At 48.5% G+C, this 13,216-nt stretch overlaps 1 protein-coding gene across 3 annotated transcripts in view; it reads left to right on the plus strand.

The window, feature by feature from the left end:
• Positions 1-13,216, plus strand: part of PSTPIP2 (proline-serine-threonine phosphatase interacting protein 2) — a 57,713-nt gene that overhangs the window by 9,373 nt on the left and 35,124 nt on the right. For all 3 annotated transcript variants that reach the window (XM_081929924.1, XM_081929925.1, XM_081929926.1), the window contains exon 2: positions 11,971-12,071. In XM_081929924.1, the coding sequence (XP_081786050.1) occupies positions 11,971-12,071 (101 nt within the window). The remainder of the gene's footprint in view (positions 1-11,970; positions 12,072-13,216) is intronic.

Below are 13,216 nucleotides of genomic sequence, written 5' to 3' on the forward strand. Positions count from 1 at the left end.
TAAAGTGGGATAATACTGCTATACAGTGGTACCTCAGGTTAAGTACTTAATTCGTTCTTAACCTGAAACTGTTCTTAACCTGAAGCACCACTTTAGCTAATGGGGCCTCCCGCTGCTGCCGCGCCGCCGGAGCACACTTTCTGTTCTCATCCTGAAGCAAAGTTCTTAACCTGAAGCACTATTTCTGGGTTAGCGGAGTCTGTAACCTGAAGCGTATGTAACCTGAGGTACCCCTGTAAATGTACAATGCAAGTGGCGCCTCAATGGATTTACAAAGCCAGGAATGCAGAAAAGGATACAGACCAGAGGAACAGCGAAAGGTGAAGGACGCAGCAACCGGACACACAAAAAAAGTCACTTGTACCATTTCCCATCCTGCATATTTACATAGTAGGAAAGACAGACAACGGACCTTGTCGCCCAGAGTTTAGGATCACACAGCGGGAGAGAACCTCTTGAAGGCCATCTGGACTCTCTGCTGAAACCAATCCCTCTTCCCAGGGAACTCTGGGAATTATGCTTCTGGGAGGGGAACAGCTTTCAACTTGTGCTGCTTTCAAGTTGCAGCACCCTTTACAATAATAATAATAATAATAATAATAATAATAATAATAATAATAATAATAATAATTTATTATTTGTACCCCACCCATCTGGCTGGGTCTCCCCAGCCACTCTGGGCGGCTTCCAACAAAGATGAAAGATACACTAAAATGTCACATATTAAAAACTTCCCTGAACAGGGCTGCCTTCAGATGTCTTCTGAATGTCAGGTAGATGTTTATCGCTTTGACATCTGGTGGGAGGGCATTCCACAGGGCGGGTGCCACTACCGAGAAGGCCCTCTGCCTGGTTCCCTGTAACTTGGCTTCTCGCAGGGAGGGAACCGCCAGAAGGCCCTCAGAGCTGGACCTCAGTGTCCGGGCAGAACGATGGGGGAGGAGACGCTCCTTCAGATATACTGGACCAAGGCCGTTTAGGGCTTTAAAGGTCAGCACCAACACTTTGAATTGTGCTCGGAAACGTACTCCAGTTCCCAGGATTCTCTGGAAGAAGCAGGAACTGGTAAAAATGGCCAGAAACATCAGGGGGGCAGCTGCCAAATGTGGATCCTTGGGGTACACGCTCTGTATATCCCCAAGTGCTTTGAGGGGGCTTGCATTTCACTTCCTACTGTTGCGACCTTCATTGCCCTGCCCGCAACGTCTTGGCCTGCCACGTCAGGTGTGAAGCAATTCTCAGAAAAGGACTGACTGGAGAGATGGTCGGCTGGAACCTGCCCTACCTGGCCCTTGCTCCGCCCCCCAGCCGACAGCTGGGGGTGGGGCTACAGTCAGCAAGCAAAGGGGGTATCACCCAGGCACAGGTCACAAACCCCGCCCCCTGCTTTGATGAGTGAGCTGTCATTCTCCCGGCCCTACCCAGAGATGCCTGGGTTTGAACCTGGAGTCTTCTGCATGCAGAACAGACTGAGCTACGGCCCTAACTAACATTTCTCATCTGCAAGGAGTACCGTATTTTTTGCTCTATAGGACACACTTTTCCCCCTCCAAAAATGAAGGGGAAATGTGTGTGCGCCCTATGGAGCGAATGCAGGGGGGAGGCAGGCAGGAAAAGCTCCCCAGGAGGGAGAAGGGACTGACGCAGCCAGTCAGTCCCTCCTTGTAGAAAAGCCCGCAGGAGCCGCATGCTCCTTAAAGGGTGCGCGGCTCCTGTGGGCTTTTGCGGAAGGTGGGGGTATTGCCACAGCCGCGTGCAGCCTCTCCCTGCTGGAGAGGTTTCGGGCAGCTATGGCAGAAGCCAAGACAGCGAGCGGGATGCGTCCCGCTCGCTGTCTTGGCTTCTTTGCTCATTGGGGCTGGTGGAAACCTGGGCTTCTCCTGCAGCCCTGAGAAGCTCACAGAGCAGCGGGAAGGCTGTGCGCCTTTCCGCTGCTCCCCGACCTGCTCTTTGGGGCTGGTGGTGGGTTTCCCCCCGCCAGCCCCAAAGATCAGGTCGAAAGGAACCCGAAGACTCCGGAACGTGCTACAGAGGCTTCGGGTTGCCTTCACTGAAGCCTGGAGAGTGAAAGGCTTCCAAGGTAGCCGCCTGAAGGCGACTGAACGCACCTTGAACGGCACCTTGTTTTAGAGGGGGAGAACAAGGGGGGAAAAATTCCCCCCCCCCTCTGTGCAGCGCCTCCTGCCGCTTCGCTGAAGGGGTGCTGGGCAGAGAGGGGGAGATTTTTTTTTTCTTGTTCCCCCCCTCTAGAACAAGGTGCGTCCTATGGTCGGGTGTGTCCTATAGAGCGAAAAATACAGTACTTCAGCAGCTTCTCTTAATCTCCTAGTCCAGCCTTTGCTAACATGGCACTCTCCAGAAGTGACTACAACTCCCAGCAGCCCATGTCACACCCTCTAAATTCTAAATATGGCCAATGGACCCAGAAGTTTGGGGACATCCCCCCTGCTCTATTGCACACCTCCCTGCTCCCCAGAGCTCCCCAAGACTCTTAATCTCATGGGTCATGGGTTCAAGATTCCTGCATGGCCGGGGGCTGGACTAGATGACCCTCAGGGTCCCTTCCGACGTTACAATTTTATGATTTCAACACCACACGAAGAGGCTGCCTCTCTTCGCAACCGCTCCCACCTTTGCCTCCTTTTCGCCTCTTTCCATTTCCTCCTGTTGCTTTGCCTTTTCAGGCTGAAAACCCGTGGGAAGAATTTGTTCCTTTTGCAAATGCACTTACCGTACAGCACCTACTAACTGAGGCGGGTTAAAAATAACAAACGCTGTGGCACTCGTGCTAATAGCAGACACAGGTGGTGACAGCTGACAGAAATGGAAACAAGAGGCAGATATCAACATGCTTGGCATGTGTGTGTGAGAGAGAAACAGGAGGAAACCCTGGTTTGCGAAAATATGAAGGAAGTATTTAGGAAAGAGAAAGAAAAACCCCACGTTTCAGACTGAGGAGAGGGGCAGTGCCCTTCCTGTCAGGGGGGCAGATACAGTTCACCATTATATTAGGAAGTGCCTTGCGAGTTTGGAGGGGAAACCCAAGTGCCTCGTTGCTTAAAAATGGAACTAGAGGACATCTCAGCAAATGCATAATTGCAACCATGCGGGTGGGTTAAACCACAGAGCCTAGGACTTGCCGATCAGAAGGTTGGTGGTTCGAATCCCCGCGACGGGGTGAGCTCCCGTTGCCCGGTCCCAGCTCCTGCCAACCTAGCAGTTCGAAAGCACGTCAAAGTGCAAGTAGATAAATAGGTACCACTCCGGTGGGAAGGTAAACGGCGTTTCCGTGTGCTGCTCTGGTTTGCCAGAAGTGGCTTAGTCCTGCTGGCCACATGACCCGGAAGCTTTACGCCGACTCCCTCGGCCAGTAAAGCGAGATGAGTGCCGCAACCCCAGAGTTGGCCACGACTGGACCTAATGGTCAGGGGTCCCTTTACCTTTTATCTGTTGAGAGCAGGGCTGGTCCAGGATCTTTGGCCGTTTGAGGTAAACCAGAAAATGGCGCCTGCACTCCTCCCATATGCCGCAACTGTCCCGTTTTGAGCGAGACATCCCCAATTGGCAGAAGCCACCCCAACCTATATTGTTTTTATTTATGTTTCTGATACAATTCCATATCAAAGAGATAAACAGAAATGACACAAGAAGCAAAAGAAACGACTCTGAAATAGAAAAAAATAAAATAACAATGTTAGGATATCCAAAAGAACAAACAGAAAACCAGAAAGCATTCCTCAGCTGACCTTCCCATCCTCTCCTTCCTTTTGTCTTTTCTTGGTTCGCCCCATCGGTTGCAACTACTTATCACAAAAGACTAGGGCCCTGCGGGACTTGACATCTTTCCGCAGGGCCTGCAAGACAGAGCTGTTCCGCCTGGCCTTTGGTTTGGACTCAGCCTGACCCTTATGTTTCCCTCCCCCCTTATGGTTTTGATCTATGGGCTATTATTAAAATGAGGCTGCATTTTAAATTCCATTTTAACCTGTATCTTAAATTGCCCCCCCTATTATTTTTTTACTGTAATTTTACTGGTGTTAGCTGCCCTGGCCGGGGAGGGCGGGGTATAGATAAAATTTATTATGTATTTATTTATTTTATTATATAAACTTCCTACTCTGCTGAAGAAGCCCCTGGAGGTGACCTGGGGAAACAGCACTCAAGATTGCCCTGTCTTTCTGGATTTGCCGGCCCTCCGGGCTGTCCCCAACCTGCCGCCCGAGGCAGCTGCCTCAGCCAGGCTAATGGGTGGAGCGGCTCTGGTTGAGAGAAAAGGTGTGTTTGAGGAGGTGCCTGTTTGAGGAATCCATGGGTTTCATTGACAGATTGGTGACTATCTGTTGAGCAACCATTTCCTGCCCTGCTGCCCTGCATACATTTATTATCTCTGCATTGCCAAGTTTACAGCTTTATTGCCCATCATTCTTGCCTGCAAAGGGTCACTGTGCTTCTGTGAATTGCAGCTGAATTGTCACGGCCTGCCCTTTTACACTTGTTCATCCCTCTGAGCTTGTGGCTCACCATTTTAGTGTATTTTTGGTCTTTGTTGGAAGCCGCCCAGAGTGGCTGGGGAAACCTAGCCAGATAGGCAAGGTACAAATAATAAATTACAGTGGTACCTCGGGTTAAGTACTTAATTCGTTCCAGAGGTCCGTACTTAACCTGAAACTGTTCTTAACCTGAAGCACCACTTTAGCTAATGGGGCCTCCCGCTTCTGCAGCACCACCGGAGCACGATTTCTGTTCCCATCCTGAAGCAAAGTTCTTAACCTGAAGCACTATTTCTGGGTTAGTGGAGTCTGCAACCTGAAGTGTATGTAACCTGAAGCGTATGTAACCCAAGGTACCACTGTATTATTATTATTATTATCCGCCCTCCTGCCTGCCGGGTTTGTAAGTGGTGTTCCTGCAACTGAGGACTGTGCCTTCAACCTGTGATTTGGATTTGATATCCCGCTTTATCACTACCAGAAGGAGTTTCAAAGGAGCTAACCTTCTCCTTTCCCTTCCTCCCCCACAACAAACACTCTGTGAGGTGAGTGGGGCTGAGAGACTTCAAAGAAGTGTGACTGGCAGCTGCATGTGGAGGAGCGGGGAAGCGAACCCGATTCCCCAGATTACGAGTCTACCGCTCTTAACCACTACACAGGACAGCAGCCCATGAAGCTTTACGCCGTGATAAATGAGTTTAGTTTTCAATGCATGCTATGAATGGGGATGTAGAGGGCCAGCAGCCGGCGACTGCATTGCTTTCTTCCCTTCGCCCTTTTGAAACGGTGTCTGTCACTTCCTCCTTCCTCGCCAACTTCTCCCTGTCTCTCTTTGCCTTGCAAAAATGGTGCTTGTGAAAGTGCAACTGGAGGTTTGCTTTCTGAAAGTGGGACTTTGGGACGCAGCGAGATGGTGGGCGAGCGGTTGCTCTTGTTTATTATTATTGCAGCTGGTGTGTTAATCGGCTTTTAAATGGCTGTCTTGAGGCGATATGCACATAAAACCATTTGAAATGCCAAAACAACAGGTTAACATACATTGACGGGTCACTTCTCGGGTACAGAAGCAAAGGGGGGTTGTTGGACTACGACTCCCAACGTCCCTGACCACTGGAATGATGGGAGTTGTAGTCCCACAACAACTGGGGACCCAAAGTTGAGAAAGGCTGCTTTTGTTGTTGTTTAGTTGTTTAGTCGTGTCCGACTCTTCGTGACCCCATGGACCAGAGCATGCCAGGCCCTCCTGTCTTCCACTGCCTCCCGCAGTTTGGTCAAACTCATGCTGGTAGCTTCGAGAACACTGCCCAACCATCTCATCCTCTGTTGTTCCCTTCTCCTTGTGCCCTCCGTCTTTCCCAACATCAGGGTCTTTTCCAGGGAGTCTTCTCTTCTCATGAGGTGGCCAAAGTACTGGAGCCTCAGCTTCAGGATCTGTCCTTCCAGTGAGCACTCAGGGCTGATTTCCTTCAGAATGGAGAGGTTTGATCTTCTTGCAGTCCATGGGACTCTCCAGTCTCCTCCAGCACCAGAATTCAAAAGCATAAATTCTTCGGCGATCAGCCTTCTTTATGGTCCAGCTCTCACTTTCTATGTTCCTAAGGCTGCCTTAGGAACAGAAAAATAACTTGTCCTGAGTCAGACCATTGGTCCATCTCAACCCTACCTGGAGACGTCGTGTGTCTTCTGTATGCAAATCAAGATGTTCAGGACTGCCTCTCTCCCTATGAACCAACCTGGACCCTGAGATCATCTTCTGAAGCCCTTCTTCGTGTGCCTCCTCTGTGAGAGGTCCAGAGGGTGGCAACACAAAAACAGACCTTTTCTGCACTAGCTCCCCATTTGTGGAATGCTCTCCCTAGGGAGGTTCAGCTGCCACACCCATTATATACCTTTTGGCGCAAGGCAAAAACATTCCTCTTTAACCAGGCCTTTGGCTGATTCCCATCCAATGCCCTTTTAAAACATGTTGGGGGCGGGGAAACTACTGGGTTGCTCTTGTTTTTATTATGTATTTTGTTTTTTATATTGTGATTTTACATTGTGAACTGGGACCTGCGGGTATAGGACAGTATACAGATTTTTAATCATCATCATAATTAATAATATTGTTTGAGTTATAGCCCTCCTTGGGGAAGAAAGAGAGCAGCTTTTGGACTGAGTCCACTTCTCAATGAATGATTAGAAGACAAACAGGGTTCCTGGTCTGTATTAACAGAAGCTAGATAATGGAGTTAATAATAAATACTACTAATAAATTTTTATTTATACCCTGACCTTCCCGGTTCAGAAAACCAGGCTCAGGGTGGCTAACAACAAATTTAAAACATTTAATTGATGCAACAAAAAACAGCATAAAATACAGTATAAAACGTGAATAACAATAAATTCAGAATTCAAAAATCAATTTAGGGGGAAATCCATCCAATAAACATTAGATGATCACCAGGGCTAGCTGGCTAAGTTAGTCCTATTTGGGCCAGCGAGGAGACCAGGGGAGAATTAGCTGTGGGAACCCAGAGCGGATAATCTTCGTAAAAAGGGGAGGGGGAGGAAGGGGAATGAAAGATCAGGCTAAGTTCAAATTAGCCTGGACTGTGATAGAAAAGTCACTGGAAAGGAAAATGAAAGTAAGAATACAGGATACGGGGTCAAGTCTGGATTGTTTAATGTGCTAATGTGAAGCTGCTCTGTGTGCAGGAAGTCAGGAGGAGAAGTGGGAAAGGTGGCAACACTTTAGAGCAGTGAAAACAAAGCCCTGGCCCTGTCAGAGGATTCTGCGCTGTGCTTTCTGTTGCGGAATGGCAGAGTTCAATGCAGGCAGTCAATTTCTGCTGCAAACCTTGCCCACCCCAAATATTTTAAAACTGCATTTTAATAACAGCAAAGAAATGTAAGACAATTTGGTTTTATAGAAAGGGCAAGTTGTCACAGTTGCCTGTAAAGATGTATAGGTAAAGGGTAAAGGGGACCCCTGACCATTAGGTCCAGTCATGGCCGACTCCGGGGTTGCGGTGCTCATCTCGCTTTACTGGCCGAGGGAGCCGACGTACAGCTTCTGGGTCATGTGGCCAGCATGACTAAGCCACTTCTGGCGAAGCAGAGCAGCGCACGGAAACACCATTTACCTTCCTGCCAGAGTGGTACCTATTTATCTACTTGCACTTTGACGTGCTTTCGAACTGCTAGGTGGGCAGGAGCAGGGACCGAGCAACGGGAGCTCACCCCGTTGCGGGGATTTGAACCACCAACCTTCTGATCGGCAAGCCCAAGAGGCTCAGTGGTTTAGACCACAGCACCACCCACCTCCCTGTAAAGATGTATAGGATACATCAATACGATTTACTGAGCCTGTGACAAAATGGACCAAGAGGAAGTGAGGTCTGTATAGTCATTCCAAAGCAGGTTTTCTTAAACTTGGATTTCCAGTTGTTGTTGGATAACAACTCCCATCACCCCTAGCTAGCAGGACCAGTGGTCAGGGATGATGGGAGATGTAGTCCAACAACAGCTGAAGACTCAAGTTTGGGAAACACTGTTCCATGATTTGAATTGAAACAATTGCATTTTTTTTACTCCAAAGAAGAAGATAAGGAATAACTCTGAATGGTACTAAATCCAGACACTCACATAGAGCCGTGGTACCTGATGCTCCCCAGTCACTGTATAGAATAAAATTAAAAGGCAAAGAAGCAATCTCGAGCTCTTTGGTTCCTGGACACTTTTAGTGAGGTTCTTTCCCTCCAAGATTTGTTAAGTTGGAATGCCAATTACAGAATCCTAGGCTCACTTACTTGGGAAGGAGCCCTTCTGAATTCAGCAGGGCTTACCCCTGAACAGACATGGAGATGGGTTGGACCTGAATGGCGAAGCATTTGTCTTGTGTACAGAAGGTCCCAAGTTCAATACCTGACATCTCTAGGGGGGGCCGGGAGAGACCCCTGCCTGAAACCTTGGAGAGCCTTGGAGAAAGATAAAAAGATAAAGGTAAAGGACTCCGGGATGGTTTGCTCCAGTCAAAGGCAACTATGGGGTTGTGGCGCTCATCTCGCTTTCAGGCCGGGGGAGCTGGCGTTTGTCTACAGACAGCTTTCTGGGTCATGTGGCCAGCAGGACTAAACTGCTTCTGGCACAATGGAACACTGATGGAAACCAGAGCGCATGGAAACACCGTTTACCTTCCCACTGTCAGGAGCTGGTCCTACACTGAGGTAGGACCTTGGCAGAGACACGTGCCCGACTGGCATGTTCTTTCCCTCCTGGTCAATCATTCGGGAGTTTCAAAAGCTTTCTTCAGCCCGAACATCACAGCGACCGATGCCATCGGCACACTTAGGGATCCGCAGAGTCTTCGCAGCTTTCATGACAGACGTCAGTGTTTTGTCTAATCTACTTTATTTACATATAAACACACACGGAGCACTGCAACATGGCTCCCTCTCTCTCTAGCATCAGATAGCAAAGAGAAAAAACAAAGGACAATAGTCCCACTTCACGGAACACAGTAACACAAACATCCTGTCTCTGTCACTTCTCACTCTGTGGAGTCAAAACATACACCGTCATGTGATAGACAAAAATCCCATGACTGCAATCATGGAGCAGGAATTCTAACACCCGCCACAGTGGTACCTATTTATCTACTCGCACTGGCATGCTTTCGAACTGCTAAGTTGGCAGAAGCAGGGACAGAGCAACAGGAGCTCACCCCGCTGTGGGGATTCGAACTGCCAACCTTCTGATCGGCAAGCCCAAGAGGCTCAGTGGTTTTAGACCACAGTGCCACCCGCATCGCAGTCAGTGTAGACAATGCTGAGCTAAATGGACCGTTGGTCTCATTCAGTAGAAGGCAGTTTCACAAGTTGCACTGTATGTCTCAGCAGAGCTGCCAGCTTGCGCTGAAGATTGGGAGGGCAATGGCGTGTGCATGCTGCTGCGACGTCAGGACATTGGGGGGAGCCGGGGGGGGGAGCTGAACATGGCAGCAGTGCCGGCTCAATGGCAGGTGGTTCCTTCTCTCTTGTTCTCAGATGTCTCCTCCTGCTGCCTCTTCACTGTCCTTGGCTCTGCACTCAGCCTACTCCATCCCCTGTTCATTCAGAACATTGGGGGCCCCAGCTCCTCATCCAAAAAAATATTGGGGACCAGGGGACCCCAGAAAAGATGTGCCCCTAGGAGTCGGCGCCCCTGAGTCTCAGTCGGTTCAGTGGGGCTGAACAGAATTGTGCTGTATCTGGAATTTGGTTTCCATCTGTCTCCGGTCACTCTTTCTGTTGCATCAAGGACTCATCAGCGGCTGATTTGTCACCTTGAAGCAGCCTGCCTACAGTTTCCACTGATATTCCTGCAAACAGCTCCTCTGGGGTTATTTCTGTTTATAGCTGTGCCACAGATGGTGACCTAGTTATGTTCCCAGCCGAAACATTTGCACTGGCTTCCCTGCCTCCGGCACTGGGGAGGAGACCTTGCAATGCTGAGGCTGGGCTTCGTGGCACTTGGCTGCCCCAACCCCATCTTGGTGGAGGGCTTTGAGCTTTTAAAATTTCAGAGGCGCCTGTGTGCTGCCAACATTTGGCAACCCCCCTGCCCCTTGCCTTCCGTTGTTCGTCATGGTTGCAGTGCCCCCTGTGGCGCTCTCTCGGCTTGGTGCCCAGTCTGGGGGAACCAGTTGCAGTCCCCTAAATCCATCTCTGCCCATCTGAAACTCTCTGGTTATTCCAGGAGCATTTAGGCCACCCTGAACAAGGAGCAAATATAATCCTGCTGGTGCCAGTTTTTAAAAAACACAGAACCAGAAAGGTGTGTGTTTCAGTCTCGTGACCGATTTACACCATCAAGTTCTCAGGTTGAACAGGTGCACAAATGTTTGCTGTGCCATAAAACAGCCCAGTGTTGGCTATTTTGCAGATAAGTTGTGCTGCAGAAGGCATGCTGGGGAGACCACACATTCAAGAAATGCAAAAGTAACTTTTGCTAGGTTTTAATAACAAAAACAAAAACTCCTTTAGACTAAATTACAATACAGTGGTACCTCTGGATGCAAACGGGATCCGTTCCGGAGCCCCATTCGCATCCTGAAGTGAACGTAAGACGCTTCTGCGCATGTGTGGGCCGCGTTTCGCTGTTTCTGTGCATGTGTGTGACGTCATTTTGAGTGTCTGCACATGTGCGAGCAGCGAAACCCGGAAGTAACGCGCTCTGTTACTTCTGGGTCACCGCAGAGCACAACCCAAAAATATTTAAGCTGAAGCGTATTCATCCCTGTAGATCTCGTTCTACCTGTTGCAATCACACCATGAGAGATACAGCAGTAAAAAGGTAAAGGCCCCCTGACAGTTAAGTCCAGTTGCGGACGACTCTGGGGTTGCGGCGCTCATCTCGCTTTACTGGCCGAGGGAGCCGACATTTGTCCACAGTTTTTCCGGGTTATGTGGCCAGCATGACTAAGCCACTTCTGGCGAAAACAGCAGTGCACAGAAACGCCGTTTACCTTCCCGCCACAGTGGTACCTATTTATCTACTTGCACTTTGACGTGCTTTTGAAATGCTAGGTTGGCAGGAGCAGGGACTGAGCAACGGGAGCTCACCTCGATGTGGGGATTCGAACCACCGACCTTCCGATCGGCAAGCCCTAGGCTCTGTGGTTTAACCCACAGCGCCACCCACGTCCCGTCCAATACAGCAGTAGAGAAAAGTAATTGAAGCTGTTTATTGTCGGATAGGACCGTTTCTAGTTCTAAGCTAAATAACTGGTCTGGAGAAAGTAAAAGCAGCTGTGCTTGCTCATTTCTTCTCAGACCATGGGGACCTCTCATCCCTAGCCATGAGAGAGGAGAGGGAAAAGGAAGCTGTAAACAGGATGAAATCTAAGATGTATCAGTCTAATGTTCAAAGGATAGAATCACAGAATCATGAATTTGTAGAGGGGAAGTGTGGGTGGAGCGCTTGATTTTAAAGATTCACCCACCGCCATTTACATGAAGACTCCCCTCTTCTTGCTAATTCTATTTGCATATGTTGCCTGTGTTTTCGGTGCTTCCCTAACTTTTAAGGCTGCCAAAGCCGCCAGATGAGATCCGTGCAGCGTTAAGGAGGCAACTGGCTAGGGAGGTGCTGTTCCGGCGGGTATGGAGTTGGCCGGAGGGTAAGGGCTGGTGCGGGAGGGGTTCCTTTGCCACTGTCCCACCCTCCGGCGGCTTAAAGGGGCAGCATGCCGTTATCAAGCAGCCGGCGCCGGCGGTAGCAACCGCGTTACCAGGGCTTTGTTACACGAGAATGCTTTTACCTCAGGGCTCTTCCCGCCCGCCTGTTTCTGAGCCTTGCGCCTTGCGGATGGGCCAGGTTCAGGACCTTGGCAGGCCGGATCTGGCCCGCGGACCGTAGTTTGAGGACCCCTGTTCTAGATCCTTGCTGGGCTGGTTGTTGTTGTTGTTGTTTTAAAGTTATATTTCTTCTAAATATATTTTTCAACCCCTTTGATCAGACTACAGATTTAATCAGCACAGCTGGTTACGATGGCATCATTCAGCACCTCAATGACGGCAGGAAGAACTGCAAGGAGTTTGAAGACTTTTTGAAGGAAAGGTATGTGCTGAAGACTTGTCGGACTTGCTCCGTTATATATTATTGGTTTTACATAAATTTGTGCACAATAATTTTAACCATTCCAGAACACAAAAAGGAAAAGGTTCGTTCGAAACTTTGGACCTCCTCCCCTCCCTCCATGGGTTCCATTTCCCAAAAAATTATCTTCTCGGTGGTGGCTTCTCCCAGGCTCTGAAACTCCCTCCCCAGAGAAGCTAGACCGGCACTCTCCTTAATAATAATAAATAATAAATTTTATTTATACCCCGCCCTCGCCAGCCAAGACCAGGGTCAGGGCGGCTAACACCAGATATATCTGAAGAAGTGTATCTGAAGAAGTGTGCATGCACACGAAAGCTCATACCAAGAACTGGCTTAGTTGGTCTTTAAGGTGCTACTGGAAGGAATTTTTTTTGTTTTGACCAGATATAAAACAATTGACTGAAATACAACTTAAAAAACAAGATTAAAACACAATGTTGAAATGCAGCCTCATTTCAGCAGAAACTCAAAAACTTTTTTGGGGATGAAAACATCTTCACCAAGGCTAACTATCCAGACTGGTCCTATGTGGGCCAGAAAAAAGGCAGGGAAGTCCCCAAATAGGAGTTCCAACACAAAAGGAGAAAGGAAAAAGGAAAGAGGAAGAGGGGAACAAGTTACTTCCAAGCCAAGAGCCAGGCGGAACAACTCCTTGTTGTTCTTCAGCTGGCAGGTATTTTGTTCCAATAGGCCTTTGTTTCGTGTTTTTTTAAGGAAAGGGGTTTAATTATGCTGTTTCTCATTATCTGTGCTTTGATAATTTATTTTTTTATTTTTAAAAAATATTGTTTCAATTCTGTTGAAACTAACGCCTCTCCTTCATGGAAATTTCTAAGCAGAGGTTGGATGGCTACCTGTCATAGTTGCTTACCTGAGATTCCTGCTTTGCAGGGGGTTCGACCAGATGACCTCTGGGGTGCCCTTCCAACTCGGCGGTTCTATGATTCTATTATGGTCCAAATTACTTTGTACTTGTTAATCTTCTATATGTTTTATTTAATTTTTTTACAGATGGCCACCCAACCTGTTTATTTAATTTATTTTTTTAAAAAGTTTTAATTCATTTTTCTTTTTCATTCATTACATGCATCTCAAATTCTTAG

The sequence above is a fragment of the Podarcis melisellensis genome (genome assembly GCF_964234715.1).
Source record: "Podarcis melisellensis genome assembly, chromosome: 11".
Lineage (NCBI taxonomy): Eukaryota > Metazoa > Chordata > Lepidosauria > Squamata > Lacertidae > Podarcis > Podarcis melisellensis.